This window comes from Furipterus horrens, unplaced genomic scaffold (assembly GCF_987537825.1).
Source record: "Furipterus horrens unplaced genomic scaffold, mFurHor1.1.pri manual_scaffold_1, whole genome shotgun sequence".
Lineage (NCBI taxonomy): Eukaryota > Metazoa > Chordata > Mammalia > Chiroptera > Furipteridae > Furipterus > Furipterus horrens.
In genome coordinates, this window is record NW_028327171.1 from 155,456,443 (window position 1) to 155,477,976 (window position 21,534).

The 21,534-nt window shown below is 32.9% G+C and overlaps 1 protein-coding gene and 1 non-coding gene across 2 annotated transcripts in view; one reads left to right on the top strand and one right to left on the bottom strand.

Moving 5' to 3' along the window:
• The window catches only part of LOC150022090 (WD repeat, SAM and U-box domain-containing protein 1), a 429,825-nt gene that overhangs the window by 157,821 nt on the left and 250,470 nt on the right, over window positions 1-21,534 (bottom strand). The window contains exons 9-15 of the mRNA XM_090280155.1: window positions 20,000-20,206; window positions 19,264-19,659; window positions 10,826-11,426; window positions 8,939-9,235; window positions 7,782-7,842; window positions 6,948-7,056; window positions 6,608-6,709 (exon numbers count right to left, since the gene is read on the bottom strand). Of these exons, the coding sequence (XP_090136281.1) occupies window positions 6,608-6,709; window positions 6,948-7,056; window positions 7,782-7,842; window positions 8,939-9,235; window positions 10,826-11,426; window positions 19,264-19,659; window positions 20,000-20,206 (1,773 nt within the window). The remainder of the gene's footprint in view (window positions 1-6,607; window positions 6,710-6,947; window positions 7,057-7,781; window positions 7,843-8,938; window positions 9,236-10,825; window positions 11,427-19,263; window positions 19,660-19,999; window positions 20,207-21,534) is intronic.
• LOC150022092 (U2 spliceosomal RNA) lies at window positions 17,069-17,259 on the top strand. The gene has a single exon (XR_016513568.1). It is a non-coding gene; the product is annotated as a U2 spliceosomal RNA (small nuclear RNA).

Genomic DNA, 21,534 nt, shown 5'->3' on the forward strand with positions numbered 1-21,534 from the left:
CAAATAAATTTATTGCTCTCAGCCTCTTGTGCTTTAAAAACTAAATAAAGCTTTAAAGAAAATGTTTATTTTAAATGAATTACTTTTTAAATGCTTTGTCTTCAGAAATTAAAAAAAAAGAAATATTATGAAATTTAATTTAAATAAAACTTTATTTCAACATTTCTATTATTCTTCATAACTGATACTTGGACGTATGGCTGAACAACTCAAGAAAAATTGATCCGTTTTAACCTTATCTTATGGACATCAAATTATCTAATTAATTGGGTTTCCTACATTTCAAGAAAAGCTAAAGTGAACTTGTGATTTATCAAGCAACAAGTTTAGGTCTAAATGGGATGTGTTCTCAAGTCTCCAATCTGCTTCAATTTTATATCCTCGTTTGTCTTTATTTTTCTTTTGTGGTTCCTATTTTATTTGATTTTATATACTTGTACATAAATTTATTTGGGGGAGAAAGCAGTATGTAAGTAAATGAAGTAAACCAGTCCACCAAAAGTCAATTCACTGAATGATCTATTTGCCAAGTTACTGAAGATTTTTATCTTTTAAGTTTTAGTATCACCAAGACTTTGCTGCAGCAATTTTCCTTGGATTTGTAGTTCTGGGCCACCATCAGTTTCTCATGATAACACAGCGCTTCTCATATGCTCAATATTATATAAGTGGATGCATGAACTTTACTCGTAATTTTCTGAACTGGGACCTGTGTGTACCCCAGTAAATTAGCTTAGGTGAATGTTTTAAATCTGGGCTAAGATATTTGGTCTGACAATTTTAGATCTGTTAGTCAGTCATTCAGTGAACTGATCGTTTACCAAATAGTTTGGGGCTAGATAACTTTCAGCAAATTTAACCATGGCTCAGGTAAACAGTTAATGTTTTATTACTTTTCTCTTTGAAAGCATACTTTCAGCATCCTTTACTTCCTAATAAATAATTAAAAAAAAACTTTTAGAACATTATACCTAAAAGAGACTTGTTATATATATATATATATGTATATATATATATACTTCATATCACAGAGAAGGGAATTAAGGCCTAAAAAAGTAGGTTTCAGTTTTTCAAAGTTACACAGAATACCATATGATCCTGCTAAGAATCTAAGAAAACTCTCAGGGCACAAGCAAAGCAAGGGCACCAAATATTTTTGATAGAACTGGACATGTTATATTTTAAGAAAAACATTCAAGTTAATATCATGAGAAAAATAAAAATTTTGTTGGATTTCCTTACATTTCTTTCACAGTTTCATATTATTTCTATTTTTAGTTTTACTTTATGGTGCCAGAAGAAGCAAGTAGTTTTATATACCAAAAACTTTATAGCATTAGGGATTCTTAATTTACTCTAATCATATAATTTATTAATATCATATCCTGAATAACACTTTAAAGATGTGAAACAGGAGGAACAGCCATTTATACTGAGAAATGGTTGTCAACTATTAAAAACAGTGGAGAAAGATATGGTTTGATACAATCATTTCCACACTGTTGACTATGCTTTCCAGTTACACACAGTAGGTTACCTTCTAAGAGTCATGACTTTGAAAAATGCCTCCTTAGCTCCACACTTGCATTCATATATTTGGCCTCCTAGTACAGGCCTGTGTCTATCAATCAAAAACTCTACCTGGTAGATTAGTGACATGAATTTCTAGACGTTTAGATTTCTGGTAGTGATCTCTCATATTCTCAGAGTCCCGATGTGCCCACAGCTATGTTGCATTAGGTATGACAGTTAACAGCAGAGCTGAATTAGAACCCTGGTTGTTGACGCTGAATCTTTTGTTCTTTACTTATTTACCTGCATTACAATCTTGCCAAAGATCAGGTGTTGCCTGCTTTAATGTGAAGTCTTCTTTTATTCCTCATTAACAAAACCCTGACTTTAGCTGGATAGCACTATGCTCAGTGTTTTGTCTTCCCCAAACAATGAGCTCCTCTAAGCCAGTGATCATAATTTGTTTCTTTTGTACTCTTCAGTTTCTATATAAAGACTAATTTTTCCTCAAAGCCAGGTTTTGAAGTTCATTCCTGTAGTGAAATATGTTCACAATTTTCTTTATGGAAAATGTCTTCAGGGAAAATTTATTTGGAGAAAATAATGCCTGGCACATTAAGTATTTGCCACAAATATTTATTGACTAAGTGACTAAGAAAAGGGGCTCTTTCAATAAGACTTCCAGACATTTTTCTATTGTCATGGTCTTATGACATTAAATAGAAATACCTTAAGAAAATACTTCTTGAATAGAGAAAGCAACATTTTCTTAGTCACTTTTAAATTCTCCCTCCTTTGTATCTTTCCTTTTCTTTGCTTTTTTAGCCTGAATACAGTAGATGTTCATTAATCTATGTTTATGGACTTGCTGGTTGAAAAAAATAAACATAACTGTTATATTTATGCTTAAATTATTTTCTTATCTACAATTCACAGAAAATACTTCTCCTAGTAGATTATCAAATATTTCAAGATTATTTTTGTCATTAACAATTTATTTTGAAGCCTTTATATATGCCTAATAAAAATGTGAACACCTTTTACCTTTTTCCTTAAGTATCATACTCACATAATAAAAAATAACCCTATTTTATACTTACCAAAATATGTCTAGTTCAACCTTACTTTCTATTACTCTGACACTCAAAAACAAAAACAAAATCAAATAAAAACAAGGATAAAAATTAGGTTCAACATGTTGATTATAAGGTGATGAAAAAGGCTGTAAGATATCTATCTTACACCCTTTTCACTGGCTAAATAGTTAACAGAATGTTGTTAGCAGGTATCCAGACAGTATAGCATGACCTCATAAAGAGTGTATTGTTCTTTCTGTTCCATGGAGTCTATCATCCCTAAAATCATAGTTTCTTTAGAAGCTGGTAGAAGTGTTTGCTGTCTAAGAAGATAATGAAACATTGCTGATTCTATGTGTCACATTTATAGACTGAAATAAATAACATTGGTAATGTCTAGATTAAAGCCACACACCCCATTTCTTGGGTCAACCTTATCTATTTACTTGAAATAAGGGCTTCTCTTTTTAAATTATTTTTAAAGATAATCATCAGATTACTGTTTTGTAGTTAATAATAAATTTACTTAAATTTTAATAAATATGAGCTCTCATACCTCTACCTAAATATTACTATACTATACACTGCTAGTCAATATGTTCAACAAATTTCTGCTGTTAATAAGTATATGTGTATTTTCCCAACTTCAGAAGTAAAAAAATGATTAACTTATACAGAATAACCATGGTTATATACTGCAGATATTATCTTCAAGCAGAGATTATTAGCACCTAAATTTCATTTGTAAAATACAGAGTTTTGAAATACCACTGTTGCAATTTTTGAAATGCCTTAAACAAAATTAGAACTTAAAGGACTAATATTAGTGGAATTTTTTTGGTATGTTATAAAGAAAAAAGAAAAAAGAAGAGAATGATGGAGAAAATATATTTTCCAATGCAAACATTTTGTTAGAAAGAGTGATTAAGAATACTAATGAAGCCTTGGCTGGGTGGCTCATTTGGTAGGAGCGTTATCCCATACATCAAAATGTTGTGGATTCGATTCCTGATCAGGGCACATACCTAGTTTGTGGGTTTGACCCCCGGTTGAGGCACATACGGGAAGGCAACCAATTGATATCTCCCCTCTACCCTTTCTTCTCTATCTAAAATCAATCAATGTTTCCTCAGGTGAGGATTAAAAACAAATAAATAATATTTAGTCATTGTATACAATCTATGAATTTGGAAAACTGAAAGATTAGCTGCTATTGGATTTTAAGAAATAGAAGTATTTATTTTTTAATATAAAATTTTATATTATATATGTAATACAAGCATATTATAGGAAATATAAAACATGTAAGAACATAGAAGGAAAAAGGATCCACTGTACCACCAACCATTACTTCTGAGGAATTTCCTTCCAGTCTTTCAATATACATAGTTTTGTTTTTCAATATATATGGGGTGGTACAAAACTATGTTTACATTTGTTCATATGAAAGATAATACAATAATTAATAAAAACGATAATATAAGAATAATGTACATACAACTGCAAAACTTAAACAATTTGTATAAAGGCAAATATCACTGCATGGTAACTTGTCTTTGTTCACAATTATATTTTACATTTTCTACAAAATGTAGGCCAATCAAAATTATCACACGTCATACTTACTCTAACAAGATATGTATTTGTTCATTTTCATAGAGTATTATATAATTATATATATTTCTAATTAACTATAATTATACATATTAATCACACCATATATAGTAGCATGAATGGCTTTACAACCATATCACCTCTAATTAAGTTACAGTACTCCCTCACTTATCACGGGTATTACGTTCTAGACCCCCCCGCGAAGTAGGAACCTTACATTTATTCTACATTCTTAAACCTACATAACTTTAACAACATATGTATACAGTACCACAAAATCCTGTGATATAGCGAAAAATTCGTAATAATATAATATTTTTTAAAATTCTGTGATACAGTGAGAACACGATAAGTGAACCGCGATATAGAGAGGGACTACTGTATTTTTTTTTGGATTACTTACCTTTACTGATGTTCTCTAAAAGTATCTTAAAATGAATCCAACTAATTTTTTTTAAACTGAGAGAAGTGCTTTCAAAATTGCTAGTATTTTTCCTCAGGAGCCTGATTAAATGTTGGCAGCCTAACATATGCTGGATTTAGTAATTCATCATATTTCCTTGATTGGAATTGATGTCTTAGCAAGACAATATGCATTTGGAAAACACTGATTATGTTTAATAAAAAGTGAATAGACGTCAAGGAACAGTCTGCTCTGCCTAATGAGGCTTTAGAAATTAAGTCTAATTATCACTGATACAAAACTAAAAATCCTTTATATATTGAACAGCAATTAGCTTTGCTCTCAGAACAAAAATCTATTGATCTGAAAAACATGAAACTATCTTTGGCATAAGTAAGGATTTGATAACATGAACCAAAAGATTAAAAATGTGAAAAAATTTTAAGTAAAATTATTATTGCCTTCTAATATGCTTTGTGATTAAAAAACTGATCCAGTATATATAGAGTGTGTAAAATACCACAGTGGTTCTAAAATTCTGAGAATCTCTTTGGTGACAGAGCTAGTCTGAGCTAAACTACTTTTTATAATTTAAAATTTTTTTAAAAATATATAGAATATATTTTCATAAAGAGGTTAAATCTCAGATAAATACATTTTGGCATTTTAGAATTACCAGCAAAGAGACAGGTAGATTTGGACATCACTTGTTCCTTAAAAAGTACTGCACAATGGAAACCAGGCTGTACGATGAATGCAAAAGAACATTGTTAGAAGCCTCGAGTTTTAGTTATGTCCTGCCTCTCTGAGCCTGTGTGAGCTTGGAAAATTCCCTTAATCTTTGAGCTCAAAATAAACCACTTGCAGAATGAATAATGTCTTTTCTATTTCTATAACTATAAAACTAGAGGGTAAGATAGAATGGAAAAGCCTGACTATTCACAATAGAAAATATTAATTTCCAGAAAAAAATTGCTGTGTGCTATTAATGGGCCAAAGGAAGAAATGTTCAATCAGGAAAAAAAAAAAAAAAAAAAAAATCGACTTCAGTTGGCTGAGTATTTTAACCTTTTGAAACATTTTCATGCATATGATCTCATTTTAACCTCACCATAATCCTATGAAACAGAAGTAAAATGATTATTGGCTCTACTTTGCAGATAAAGAAATTGAAGGAAAGGAGAACATTATCTATTGTTGTTTGAAATCACAAAACCATTTCATGGATTAACAAGAATCTAGGTCTTATCACTCTTTAGCTAGGACTTCTTTCAATGGAGCTGATGAAGTTAAAAGGGAATAATAAGCATATGCAGCTGTATACAAGTAAAAAACAAAGGCAAAACATTAAAGGAAAAATATAGGAAATGAAGTCTCTGCAGTAGGTTTTTGTTCTGATTAATCAGGTTGTACATTTAACCCTCAAGCTGAAAAGGAGCTGTGGGGATATTTTCAGAACTGTGTAAAATTAATCAAAAAATTCAATTTCTGCAAAAAGCAGAAATTTTACTTACCTAATATTAAGCAAATCCATACTACCTGCTCAAAATTACCACATTGTGAGAACTGATCATGTAGCATGGCATAATCAAGTAATGAAATCATTCCCAAAAACTAAGGCATATTTGACCTATTTCGGTCTGACTTATGACAACATGTTTTTCCTATTTAAATTATTTTTCTAAAAAAACTGTTTACCTTTTCAGGGAACTAATGTTTTCCTATATTTCACATGAACATGCAGATACTTTTATACTGTATAAACTTTAAAGTTATTGACAGAATTAACAAACAGGAAAAAGTTCACTTAAAATTTTGAAAAAGACATCTGTTATGTCAAAGCTCCTTGCTACAGAAATAGTAAATTGAGAACTTGTTGAGGGTTTGCCACAAAGGTATACGAATTGCTATACCAATTAACTAACAGTGTAGTGAAATTTAATTCATTAAGGTATGGTACTATTTTTTGGTTTAAAGACTATACTTTTTAAAAAGTGGATACCTGCGGTCCATCTCTGGCTTCATAGAAGTCACCCACTCTTATTTTTGCACTGAAGCTGAAATTGTCCCTTGAGATATCCATTATTCCATTTCTGCTGAGATACTGAAAAAATCACATATTTTTCCACTTCAGGTTTTAATAATGACAACCCAGCTTAGTTGTACAGCTATCTTCAGGACACTACTATTTTGCATATTCTATCAAGGGGCTATTTATTTATAGGAGTTCAATTTAGGTTAAGTATATTAGTCCCATACAGAGAATATTTTGTATCAAGGAACTTATCTGAGAAAGGAGTGTGTTTTTTTAAGCATGCATAATAGGCACCAAACATATGTACCTTTATTACTTCAGGGTACTGCCTAAGTTTCTTCCCACATGGAGCATAATATGCTACTTCTCCTTGAAGGCGCCCTCCAAAGTTTCTTATTCTTGTCTCTCTCTGCCAGCTATGCATAACAGAAATGAGAATTATAACATACTTATTTTTAAAAAGTCTAAAAACTACAACAAAAACAAAAAACATGCTCTTTAGAAAACATGATAAACACAAAGAAAATAAATATTAAAACCCTGATTATACAACTCAGATGTATTTCTATTAAAATTATTTCAATTTTTAGCTAAGTAATTCAATTAAAAATTAATAAAAGACTCAAGTTACAAATATTAAAATCCATTAAATTTTTTAGAAAGCATATCTGATATTGAAATGAGACATTCAGTAACATGTGTCAATGTTTACTGATTTTTTACAGCTGTAAAGCTTTAAGTGAGAAGAGGAAATGGCTAAAACCATTTTAGCCGAACTCTGGTCAAGTCCTTCAGTCTTGCCCATAATGGCTTTGCCTGTCCTTTAACTCTACCTTCACAATAATTTATGGCACTCTTAACTGTGTTCCTGCCCTTCACCAGATGATTTGCTCTTGCTTCTCTTTCAGTCATATTTCCACTTGGATGCATGATTCCATCCCAACTCTGCCATAGCTAAACACAGCTGTTAGCTTTAATTTTAGTTTTCTGATACATTATCTTATTTGTCCTTTGTTCTGTCTTTTCTGCTCTAATAAATACTATGCAGTATATTTACTTTATTAATAGTAGAGAATGAGAAATCAAACATGCATAAAAATATGTGTGGGAAAAACAAAAACAGAAACCTAATTTGCCATACCCATATTCCAAAGGAATACGCAGTTCACGTTCATCCGTTACTCTTCTTCTTTTAGAAGTGCCTTCAAGAAAATTCAGTCAGTTAACATAAAAGACTAATTTACACAGATGACAATTTACTTATAGTTTTGAAACTTCTCTTTAAAGAAAATATCTTAATGACTTGGATTATTAGTGTTGTTCTGCAACTTGTACATTATTTTTAGATTGTTCAACAAAACACATTATATACAGTAGAGGGTTTCTTTTTTTTTTTCCTTTGGTCTGCATGACAAAAACTAGTCTTTCTCTCTAAAGAGAATACAAGGCACGGTAAAAATATAGCTTTTCTCTCACTTTATTATTTGAAATTGTCTAAAGTAGGAGGGGGAAAATAGAAGTTTAGACAACTATATACATTTGTTTTCTTTGAAAAGGAGTTTTAAGATGCTGAAAAATTTCAACAGCTGGCTCATGCATTTAAAAATAATATAATGTCTGCATTATATTTAAATCCAGTCTAAAACACTACTAGCTCTTTTAATTAAAGTACAAAGGAACCTGATTAAAATTACATGTAAAATTTTTCAGATGGCAACCAAGTTTCACTAACACAAATATATACATCAACACAGTATTTCACTATACACCTCTGTATTATCTTAGCTATTGAAATGAGAATAGAGAATAGTTCGGGGATATTAATGTAAAAACTTTCAGTGAAAACCTCTAGAAGTTTATAAAAGGTCAAATAGAAAAATAAAGATGGGGTATGTTAATGAAATATTAATGCTACTCACAAATATAAATGATATTGACTATGTGTTGGGAAGATATGCAATTGTGTCTTAAATAACCAAGTGAGCTAACTTTTATGAAGTACAAAAAACGTCCATTTTCAATCAAATATTAAATTGTAGAAGCATAAATTAAACACAGAAGCAGGAAAGAATTCAAAATCAAGAGCTGTCATTAAGCAAGCTCTAAAATTGCAAGCACAGAGAATAAAAATGGTAATGGGTCATAACCTTTGAGAAAATACACGCTGATGTCTCTTAGCCAACGTAAATCTAGCTGCAACTTGATTCCAATGAGATCATCCTCAGAACACTGTATAAATAAGAATTCTTGCTATGGTTTGCCTCCTACTTTACAATAATAAAAACAAAGTGTAGGTACCAGAGTGTGGACTTGAAGTAAGTGTGGAAGAAGGTGTGCCAAGAAAAGCAGGTGACTGGGATTCAGAACATAAGGCAGCAGAAGCAGAGCCTGGGGCTTTTGCTATGTGGAGGTTACGAGGTGTTGAGTGAGCTGTGAGACTGATGGAAGAAGGGCTTTTGACAGAGGAAGTTGTTTTATTCAGTTTCATTGAAGTTTTCTCTCCTTCAGTATCACTATCTGATTCATCTTGGTCTTTATCATCATCATCATCTTCTTCTGATCCTTCTGTATCTGATTCTGAATTACTATCTGATTCTGGGAAGTAAAAGAAGCATTTGTATATTATAACTAGATAATCAACAACAATTTGCAGTTTGTACCTAAATGGAATAGCTCAGGAACCAGCATCTGTGAATGAGAACTCAAATGAGCAATCTTCCTGAAGAGTAAATACAAAAATTACTATCTTGCAAGCTATTTGAGTATAATGTACGCAGTCTATAAATCCTCAAGATTCTTCATTAAAAATATCCTTTTTACTCAAAACTTCACTAATAAAACAGTTCTCATATGACACTACTCACATGATAAGTTCTGTTTAGTGGCTTTAAATCACTTTTAATTTAATGGAAAAACTAAAATACAGAGGGAATAGAATTGATTATTTAAATTAATAGATCCCAATAGCTTAAGAACTATATTAGGTTCCGTATGAGGAAGAGAAGATTGGGACTACCATCATACTTTCATCTGGACTTTGAGATAAAAGAAAACAATTTTCTGGAGATTATTGGCTTTTCTGCTGCAGTTATTCTATGGGGGTGTAAGACTCCATCAGGCTTCTCAGGTCACAAAAGACTAGAACTACTGAAATAATTGTGTGGGATAATTTAATCATTTAGTAATTAAAGTTTGTTCTAGTAATGTAGTCCTATAAATGCATCCATTCCTACAGATATGTAAAATCTACTCCTGGATTTAACTTGATAAACATAGGACTGATATTTGTACTGTATCTTAATTGTTTTCAGAACAATACCTTTTGTGGAGTTGTGTTTTCTGTGGTATTATCAGTATACATTAAAGTTAATTATAAAAGCTGTCTTTAAAAGTTGTTAATATTTACATTCTATCACGTAAAATTGTGTTTATGGGACCAACAGGAAAAATATTACAGGAAAAGCTCTTCTTACCCTGAGCAAGTAGATTCTTTTTACCTTACAGATATTTTAATTTGTAAAACTAACTATATATTTTCATATTCATATTGGCAGTTAAAAATTTAAAAAATGGATGTGTGGCTGACTAGTAACAAATCTAAAAACTCTGATGATATATATTTCATCTTTGTATTTAAATTTTAAGCTTATATATTCAATCTTTTGTGGAACAAGAAGGAAAGTTAAGGGGAGGAAAAATAAAAAGAAGATAACAACACCACCACCACCAAATAGAACAACAAAACCAAAAAGTGAATCAAAATAAAATCAAGAAGTAGCATACATGTTATTAAATAAATTCTGTGTTGCTAATTGATATTCACAGGGATTGAGGTTTTTGGTATTTTCTGAATGACTGTGACACATTTTAACAAGTAGTAGAAGAGATGAAAAAAGGACAAGTGAGTGGCCCTGAACTAAATGAAAATTAAGCAACTTCATGAAATTCATGTATCATTTATAATCACTTTAAAGTATTATTTGTTTAATGTTAAATGAACAACAAAGCTGAGAATTTTACTTAGGATTTCCAATTCCAGTTACTCCTATATTTTACCAGAAACACACATAGCTGTGTGAAATAGTGAATGATGTTAATTTTAAGGCTATGACTTAAGAACTCTTTAAAATGTTTCTTTCATGTAGCATTTACTGAAATACTTTAAATTTTAAAATAGAAAATAACCTGATTGGCTGTCATCAGATTCATCATCTTCATCATCTTCATCTTCTTCCTCATCATCTTCTTCTTCATCCTCATTTGAATCTTCAGAATCTTTACTACTGGGAATATCTGAATCTGTTCCTCTAAACTGTTCCACTAAAGATTTTGCAGGATGAGAGTGATGCTGTGTTTTTACTGGGTTTACATTATTGCTAACTGCTTTTTCCTTCCCTTGACTAAGTATGGGAGAGGCAGAGGGCATTACAGTTGTCTGACTGCCAGGGGTCCTTCTCCCACCTATACTCAAATTTACAGGTGAGGAAAAAGGGGTACTGCTTGCAATAGCAATGCTTTCATTAATCTTACTCTGCATTTTAGTTTTGGTAGTAAGTGCCAGAGGAGCTTCTTGAATGACACTTTGAATAACTCCATTTGGTTGGTGATTAGTTAAAAGTGCATTTGTCAAGAATGGATTAGGGTGGTTGTTTTCTAATGCTTGTTTTGGATGTGCTGGTGAACTAGAGGTTCCTTTTGGATTTGACAAAGCTGCAATAACCTTCTTCAGGCTCTTAGATGACTCCTGTTTCTTTAACTGTGCTGGAAATGTCTGTTTATATTGTTCCTGTTGAAATATAAGTTAAAATTGCCTTCAGTAGCTGACAATGCTTATATACAAAGTTAAATCATGATTAAAACTACTATAAAAGTAATGGCCGTGATGATTAGCTGGCTGCTAAACCTTGGCTAGACATAATATATTTAAGTTCAATTAGTCTTTCCCCCTTAAGATATGTTTCCTGACTATCCCCCTCTTTACTATTGCTCCCTTTTTCTCAATAATCCAAGCTTGAAACTCTAAAATCATCATTTACTTTGCTTCAAGTCAGCCATATTACTATATATTTTTTGATTCTTTCATTAAAATATTGCTCAAATTTAAGCCATACCATCGTATCTTCACAACCACCTCTCAATATATGCTATACACCAAGGCCAATTAAATCTTAATATAAGTCTAATACTATACAATAGCTCCCAAGTCATAAGCTTTAGTGCCTCCTCCATCACTGCCAACTTTATAAAGCCTAAATACTTGTTTTGATACGGTGATTACTTTTTAAGCAGGCACTGACATACCTCCCCAGTCTAACCAGACTACCTGACACACTCTGTGCATGTCACACATTCACTACCTTCACATTTTGTTATAACTATTTTCTCTGCATGAAATGTCCTCCATTTATAAATATTAAGTTGATGAACTGCTGTTCATTTTTCAAAATCTAACCCAAGAAACTTTCCATGTTTGTCCTAGCCAGAAGCACTCATGACCTCTATCCTTCTAGCATCTTCACCTCCTTATATTCTACCCTGTACAAGCTATAGTATACATGATATAATGCTGGTAGAAATGCTGGCTCTGCATTCTGTGGGATCTCCTTTTAGAGAGCCTTCAGCATATCAGCATTGGAAAGAGTATAATAAGAGTTTAGAAAAATTATCCTTGAGAAAAGTTAGTAATTTGTAAACCATTGAACCTTAAAATTTATGTCTGTAAAGAAAGAAAAAAATATTTCATTAACAAAATCTTCTTGAAAATATAAAATCAAACAGATTTTATTTATTGAAATAAATTAAAATAAGCAAAAATAAACTGAAGTAGACTGATTAAAACATTTTAAGTTATGGAAACATATAAAATTTTGTAATGAAAATTGTTGCCTTGAGCCCCAGCTGGGTGCCTCAACTGGTTAGTCGTCCTGTACACTACAAGGTTGTGGATATGATTTCCAGTCAGGGCACATACCTAGATTGTGGTTCAATCCTTGGTTGGGAGCATATGGGAGGCAACAGATTGATGTTTGTTTCTCAGATGGATGTCTCTTTCTCTCTCTTTTCTGTCCCCGCCCCCCCTACCCCTCTCTTAAGATCTTTGGGTTAGGATTAAAAAAAAGAGAGAAAGAAATAAAGGAAATTGTTGCCTTGAAATTAAAATCAGCAGTGCTGTTAGCACTGGACCCAGGTTTTGATCAAGGCAGCAAAGATCTGTGGCAGGCATTTCACAAGAATAAATGTAGATGAAATGCCATACAAAATACTTATTAAATATTTTAAAGCATCAGTACTAATTAGCAGCATGCAATTCCTATATAAACTTCTTTAGCTTATTAACATTTTCACTGTATTAATTTAGAAAATTAGAATATTAAGATAATTAATTGTAAACAAAGACTGTCACATAATATTTGCACCTAAGGCAACATCCTAAAAAAGGAAAGTGCTTAATCAATATTTAATCAGTGAATAAAATATGAAAAATCACACCAATAATTGTAGTTATTTTTTAAAAATAATTTTATAGCAAAATTCTTACTATAAATAACTTTAATATTTTTTAATATGACAATTCGTATGACAAATATTGCATGCTATAGTATATTGTATATGTGTGTGTGTGTATATTACTTAAACTTCATATTTACTTGGTGTAGTTTCATTTCCTAGAACACAATTGTCATGTAATAATTTTGTACTTTTTTATAGGTAGTAATTTCTCCTCTAAATACACAGGATCAAAAAAAGTCATGAAAACAAAACTTTCCCTTAGGTTTATATTTTAATTTTCTGAAATTGATCCTTCCTCTATAGTTCTGAAGAATCTCTTCCTATATATGACAACTGAAGGTTTCAAAAATAACCAAATATATCTGCATTTTATATCCAAGACAAATATCAGTTACTCTTCTATAGCAAACATGCTGTCATTTTTGATATGAAGAGTGGAACATAAACAGGACTATAGGAAGAGAGAGGTTTGAATCTCTCTATTCTGTCTCCAAGCTCTTGCTCCCCAGCCCCTACCTGAGACTCTGAAGACAACACACACAAAAAATTCTTCAGGCAAAAATGATAAAGAAAATTCACTCCTGGTCTATATACCCAATTAATGTATTGGGTTAGGGCAAAAAGTTCATTTAGTTTTTTCCATATGATGGCTTTAGTAGTGCTTAGTTGTCTTTAACTTCGTTCAAAACAATTTTGTCAAATTGTATTGTCACAGTTGTCGTATCAGCATGCATTTAAAAAAACAACACCAAAATTGGTAAATTTTTGTGCAGCCATTTTAATATTGAAGATGGAAGAAGATGCACAACATTTCCACAGTATCAGGCTTTATTATTTCAAGAAAGGTAAAAATGAAACTCAAATGGAAAAACAGTTTTGTGCAGTGTATGGAGAAGGTGCTGTGACTGATGAAATATGTCAATGGTGGTCTGCAAAGTTTCTTAGTACTATTGACTTTCAGGTCAAATAATTCTTTGCTGTGGGGCTGTCTTATGCATTGGAAGACATTTACCAGCACCACTGGCCTCTACCCACTAGAAGCTGATAGTGGGAGATAGCCGATATACTCAAAATATCCACATCAATAAAGTTAGTGGTGAAAATAAAAAATGTGTCTTTTATTTTATGAAAAAAACCATATGGATTTTTTGGCCAACCCAATATATTGATTTGAATTAAATACCCACATGTAGGAGTATGGAAGGACCCAATGATTAAATAATACTCAAGAAAAGCATAGACTAGTGAGGTAGGCAGATACATAGCGAACAGCATGAAACTATTCAGTCTTTCATAAGAAATAAAGCAAAATTACCTATATTAGACAATCATGCAAAGAAAAAGAGCTGTTATAAAAGAAGTATTTAGAAAATACCTTTTAAGTCAATACTAGGTACCAACAGCAAGAAGATAAAGTGTTTAGAGTTGAATCTAATGTGAAAGCCCACTCACATAAGTATTTCCCATGAACTACTATTATTTAAGAAACACCAAATTATTTCATCTTAATCATGTGCTTTGAAATCAGAAAACCCTTGGTTTAAAACACTTCTGCTCTTAAATTGTTTGTGATATTGGCAAGTGCTTACCTCTCTCAGCCATAATTTCTTTATCTCACACAATGCTGTAAGGATTACATAAGGCCATATATGTAGAAAGCCTAGCATAGCTACATTTATTAAGCCAGTATTTAACAAGTGACTTTCTAATAAAGTCATATAAAATTCTTTAAATAAGAAACTCTTTGAAAAAAATTAAAAAGCCTTTTATCATGCAAATAGTTCTTCATGTTACTCAAAAAACTCATTTATCTCAAAGCAGAATATACATTAATGAGCATTAAAATGGCCCCACAACTCCTGGACAAATTGGAGCCAGGTAAATGTGGTACTTGCCTCCTTCCACAAGCATGTCAAAATTACAGCTAAACTACTGAACAGATATCATTCACAACCACTTAAAATCTGGCTAAATGAAAGTCCTACAATGAGGGAATTAAAGAAGCCACATAAACACTGGTAGGAGGGGCAGAAACATGAAACAGGATGATCCCACACCCACATGTGGCAGATAAAAACTAGAAGGGACAGCTCCACTGCAGAGGCACCACCTCATCCCGAGGAGCAAGGGGTCCCAGCCACATACTAGGCCTCTTATCCCAGGGTTCCAGTGCCAGGATGACAGGTGCCTATAACTTCTGGCTGTAAAAAGCAGTGGGCACTGAGGCTGAGGGAGACAGAGGCTTCTGGAGTTTCAGGCAGTTCCTCTTAAAGGACCCATACACAGACCTACTTGGATTCACTCCCTCTGAACTCCAGCACTGGGGCAGCAGCTTGAAAGGAACCAGGGACATACAGGGAGGAACTGAATTGCCTGGCATCAGGGCAAGAGATGGAGGGATGGCTTTCTCCCAGACAGAAGTGCTGGCAGAGGCCACTGTTCCTTTTCCGAGTCCTTCCTCACATAGAGTGGGCAGACAGGCACCATAACTTAGTCTCCATCAACCTGGCCCACACTGCTCGTCCCATCCTGCTGATTCCAAGGCCCTGCTACTCCCAATTTTTGGGCCCACCCAAATTGTTTCCAGTAGTGTTTCTATACAAATGGCCTATCTTGGCTCATGCTTCATATTTTCCTAAAATCTCTCAAACAAGCGGCATCTGGCCTCATATATCTCACTAAGTATTCCCAGTATAGGCGCTAGCAGCAGTTGGCCTTAGTTAATAGCTTGGACTCATCTGGGCACCTCTAAGTCCAGCACAAGTAACAGCCATCAGCAGATAGCTTTGTAGCTCATGCTGGGTGGCCCTGGGCAGAGAACAGGTGGCCGCTGATCTTGGTCAGCACCTCGCAGGAGGCCCAAGAGCCAGTGCACACAGTGGAGAGCTTAAGACCATGTTGAGGCTCACCACCCAACTAACACCATAGGTGACGCACACAAGGGGTGGACTCAGAGCTTCACTGAAGTAAATCCTGCTCAAGGGGTTGGGCCCTTGCACAGCACATCCTCTACCTTAGTTGGATGTTGGTGGTCACAGTCAGTCCTTACCGCTAATCAACCTGGAGGTAAATCCCTCCCACTGACGTGCCAACAGCAATCAAGGTTCAACTACAATGGGAGGGTGTACAGTCCACATGAGAGGTGCACCTCAAGTACTCAGCTTGGATGATAGGGGAGGCTGTGCCATTGTACCCTACAGAACACCTACTAATTAGGCCATGCTACCAAGCCTGGGAGACGTAGTGGCTCTACCTAATACACAGAAACAAACACAGGGCGGATGTTAGAATGAGGAGCCAAACATGTCCCAAATGTAAGAACAGAACAAAACTCCAGAAAAAGAACTAAACAAAATGGAGACAAGCAATCTCTAGATGCAGAGTTCAAAATACTGGTTATTAGGATGCTCAAGGAACTTAGCGAGAACCTCAACAGCATAAAAAAGGACTAGTCAAAAATGATGGATACCCTAACTGAAATGAGGAATTATTTACAGGGAATCAACAGCAGAATAGAGGAAGTCAAGAATCATTCAGGAATTTGGAATATAAGGAAGCAAAAACAAAAAACAAACAAACAAAAACACCTACTCAGAACAGCAAAAATAAAAAAATACGAAAAAATGAAGATAGTGTAAGGAGCCTGAAGCAACTTCAGTGTACCAACATTCACATCATGGAGATGGCCAGAAGAAGAGAAAGCAAAAAACTGAAAACCTATTTGACAAAAGGACAGAAAACTTCCCTAATTTGGTGAAGGAACTAGACCTACAAGTCCAGGAAATGCAAGATGAATTCAAAGAGGCCCACACCAACACACATCATATTTAAAATGCAAAAGGATAAAGAGAAAGAGTGAATCTTAAAAGCAGCAAGAGAAAAACAATTACAAGGGAGCTCCCACAAGACTGTCAGCTCATTGCTTCTTGGACTTTTGGGTAAAATCAAGTGTAGGATCTGTTCTTATCAGTTTAATATCTGATACATCCTCTATCTGAGGTCAATATAGTGAATGGATTTTTGGAACTAGAAAATGGAATTGGAGCTTACTCGGTCCATTCCACACATTAACCTGTTATTGCTGTACTTCCAGGATTGCTACACACACAAAAAAAGACTGTCAGCTGATTTCTCAACAGAAACTTTGCAGGCCAGAAGGCACTGGCAAGAAATATTCAGAATGATGAAAAGCAAGGACCTACAACCAAGATTACTCTACCCAGCAAAGTTATCATTTAGAATCGAAGGCCATATGAAGATCTTCCCAGTAAGGCAAACTAAGGAAGTTATCACCATTAAACCAGTATTACATGAAATGTTAAGGGGTCTTATTCAAGAAGAAAAAAATATTTAAAAGATAACAAATATGAATAAAAAGACAATAAATACATATCTATCAATAATTGAATCTAAAAAATAAAATTAGATGAACAAACAGAACAGACACAGACTCATAGAGAACATTTTGACAATTACCAGATGGTAGGGGGGTTGTAGGCAAGGGGGAAAAGGTGAAGAAATTAAGAAGTACAAGTTGGTTGTTACAGAGTAGTCATGGGGATGTAAAGTACAGCACAGGGAATGCAGTCAATAATATTCTAATAACTACGTCATAGGGTGCGAGATTTATCAGGATGATCACTTAGTAAGGTATATAATGTCCAATCACTGGAGTGTACACCTAAAATTAATAAAATATTGTATTTTAACTGTATTTTGAAAAATAAAAATAATTTGAAAATGGACAAATTAAATTAAATAGCTCCCAAAATGTAATTTGCTTAATTTACTCATGGAAAGTCAATAATATGATGCCAGTAATAATTCTTTCTTTAGACTGAATAGTGCATTACAAATTATCACATGTATGATATTATGATACCATTGGTCATTCCATTTAGATCAGTGGTTCTCAAATCTGGGTGCACATTTGAATAACCTGGGAACCATTTTAGACATGCAATACCTTAATCTCAACACAAGAGATCCTGATTTAATTATTCTGGGTTGAAATCTTACTAAAGTTTCTCAGGTGATTTTAATATATACTTAAGCTTAAGAGCTACTCATTTAGATTCTTAAAAAGGCTGATTTGTTCAAGTCATTTTTCTTAGACCCCGTTCTTAAAATCTTCAGAGTAAAATAAGAGTCAAATGAACTAGAACATTATGACTTTTTAAAGAAAGGCAGAATATCACAGTAGTTAAGAAAAAGAACTCTAGTACCATACTCCTGGGTTTGAATTCCTAGTTCCATGACTAACTAGCAGTGTGATCTTGGGAGAGTTAAAGTCTATCTATCTCAATTTGATCATCTATTAATGGTCATAATAACATTTATAGCACTAACAGACGTTAGTATCCAATGAGTAAATGCGAGTTCAACATTTAAAACAATGGCTAGCAAACAGTAAGTGCTCTATGAGTGTTAGCTAATCTTTAGGATGCATAATAATAATTTTTGTAACCAAAGACAAGGTACTGTGTTCAAACATAATATTTTTCCTCTAGGATGGTTCTAAGATAAAAAGCACTGATCATTTAATTACTAGAATTCTACTGAATATGTAGATATAGATTATATAGTAAAATAAAATTAGTAGTAAGAAAATTAAGGTGAAAAAATTTTTCTGATGAGTGGTCCTGGCGTTTGTGTAAATAAAAATTACTCAAAATATTTTGTATTTCATAATACACTCAGTATGGCAAAGAAAAATAAGTCTTTATAAAGGATTTTTACACTTGAAATTGCTAAATTAGAGAATTATTTACTCAAGAATTTAATTATTTAAAAATCTATTGATATTAGGAAAAAGGACATTGAATTTTAAACAAAATTATGAAGTATGTCTTATTCAAACATACTTCTCCTCTTACTGATAAATCATTAAATCAGAGGAAGAATGACATGATTGTATTACCAAAATATATATTACACAGATCTATGTGTAAATATAAAATCAGAGTAATTTAGTTGGCTGATATGCATTTTAATTCTAGTGACTTTAAAAAGGATAAAAATAAGAAAATTTAATGTAAACCTGCATATTACAAGACTATATGAAAGCTCTTTTTCAAATAATAAAATTCTTCAATAAATAATTTTTAACTCACCCGTTTAGATCTCAATTCACTAGTCAAACAACTAGATTCTTCAGAGGTATTTTTATTCCCTGCTTTAAGTACATCAGGAGAAGGAACTATGAGTTTCATGTAAGTTTCCTTTTTGGCTTGATTTACCAAAGATAAAGGTTTCACATTGGATACCAATCCCGTAGACTGTATTACACTTGTGTGTTTGTTCACAGATTCCTCCTTTGCCTGAGAGCTTTGGAAAATAAAGGGAAGCTGCTGTGACAAAACCTGAGGCTGCTTCTGCTGGGATTGGAATGATGAGTGAGTCTGGGATTCAGACACAAGAGGTAATGGCTGGTGTATTCTTTTTTCCTGGGCCTTTTCAGTTGCTTTCTGTCCATCTGCTTTTGGGTCTGAAATACCATGTAATAGCACCTGCAAATAAAAGTTAATAGGGAACAGTTTAACATCTGTTAAAACAAAGAACACCAAGTAGGAAAAAGGGAACTTTAACATCTGTTAAAACAAAGAACACCAAGTAGGAAAAAGGGAACTTTAAAGTTTTCCTAGTGACTTAGGATGGATATATATATAGAAGAAATACACTAAATGTGTTTTTAAAACGTTTCTCCATCTTATATTCCTTTTTTTTTTTGCAAAACTAAGAAGTAAGAGCAATAATTAAATTTAAACTTTATAGACTGAGAGTTGAGATAAACAAGTTAATCCAAAAATATGAATAATGTATGGATATTGCCAAGGAAACTATTTATACCTGGTTGTTACTTTTATGCTGTGCTTCACTCTCTGAACCAGAATCATCATCTTCACTTTCTTCAATACTTTGATCTTCCTCCTCTTCTTCATCTTCCTCTAGATCATCTGAATCACTACTACTAACGCCTTCACTTGAAGTGTCTGATGATGTGCCTGAATCACTATCACTGTTGCTAGAACTTACTATAGCTTCCTTCCTGGGTTTCTGGATAAAGACAAAATTTTTAGGAAGACTTTATTTTTGGAAAAAATTATTCACTAAAAGGTAAATGATATTTTCAATCTCAAAATGTCATTTTAGGAAATAAGGGAAAGTCATATATTATAAAGGTAATTTATTCAACAAAATGATCAAATTAACTTCTGTAACAGGAATTCTCCAATGAAATATACAAGTTATGACATGTATAAAGTACTGGAAACCTCAATATAGCATATTACAAAATACAAAAGTAATTTGCAAAATAATGATTCCAATTATAAGGGTTACATACATTGAAGTTCTATATTTAGCTATTGTTTTCTTTCTTTATGCAGAGAGTCAGTCAGTAACCATATATTTATAATACATATAACATACCAAATACACCTTTCTTGGTGCTGGACTACAATATGGGTAAAGACAGAGGTTTTGCCTTCAAAAGACTTACACTCTAGTGGGGTTAGTGGTGGTGGTGGTAGAGTAGACAGATGATTAATATAAGAGTAAATAATTCCGAACAGTAATAAGTGCTATAGAGAACATAGGTAGCAAAGAACTTATGGGCTGCTTTAATTAAAGTTGAAAATTTAATTTTTTATATTTCACATCAGAAAATAAAAATATGATAAGGAAAGATACAAAATATAGAAAATGTAATAAAGTATAAAAGTAATGAATCACGAAAGCTATGGTCTTAACAGGTAAGGCCTTTCATGAGCACTTGGCTTGGGGAATGAAAGACAATAATACACCTCTTCAACAAGAAGCCAGGTTTAAGCCATAGTTATGATTGGAAGTCTACACTCTTTCTTTTGTACCTTCTGAAACTTGATTCAAATGAAATAAAATGCATATATAAATGAGGAGTCACTCCTGTTGTTTTATTCTGTTTTCAATGGTACTGTATTGTTTCAAACTAGCAACTTTAATGCTTCCTCCGAAGACACATCTTCAATAAGCTAACAGTGACCATCATTCCCTGAGCTATCTTTTCCCACAATGAAACTAAGAGTGATAAGGAATGAAAGTAGACATTAAAGGAAAACAACAGTAATATGGTAATATTAAACCTGTCATTTGTTAGAGAAACATCTCATTCCTTGCAACCAAAATTTGTTGTGGGTTTTTAAGCACCTATAGCAAGACTATGAAAATCATAAGGAATCTAAACTGAATTTATCATTTTTGGTTTCAGGAAGGGTTAGCTATGAAAGGAAAGAAATGAGGGAGCTATAGTGATTTAACAGGGAGAAATAACCACCCATTCCAATGCCCAAGTTATCTGTGCAGTTTTTTATTTAAAGACAGCATGAGAAATGGGGCCTACATTC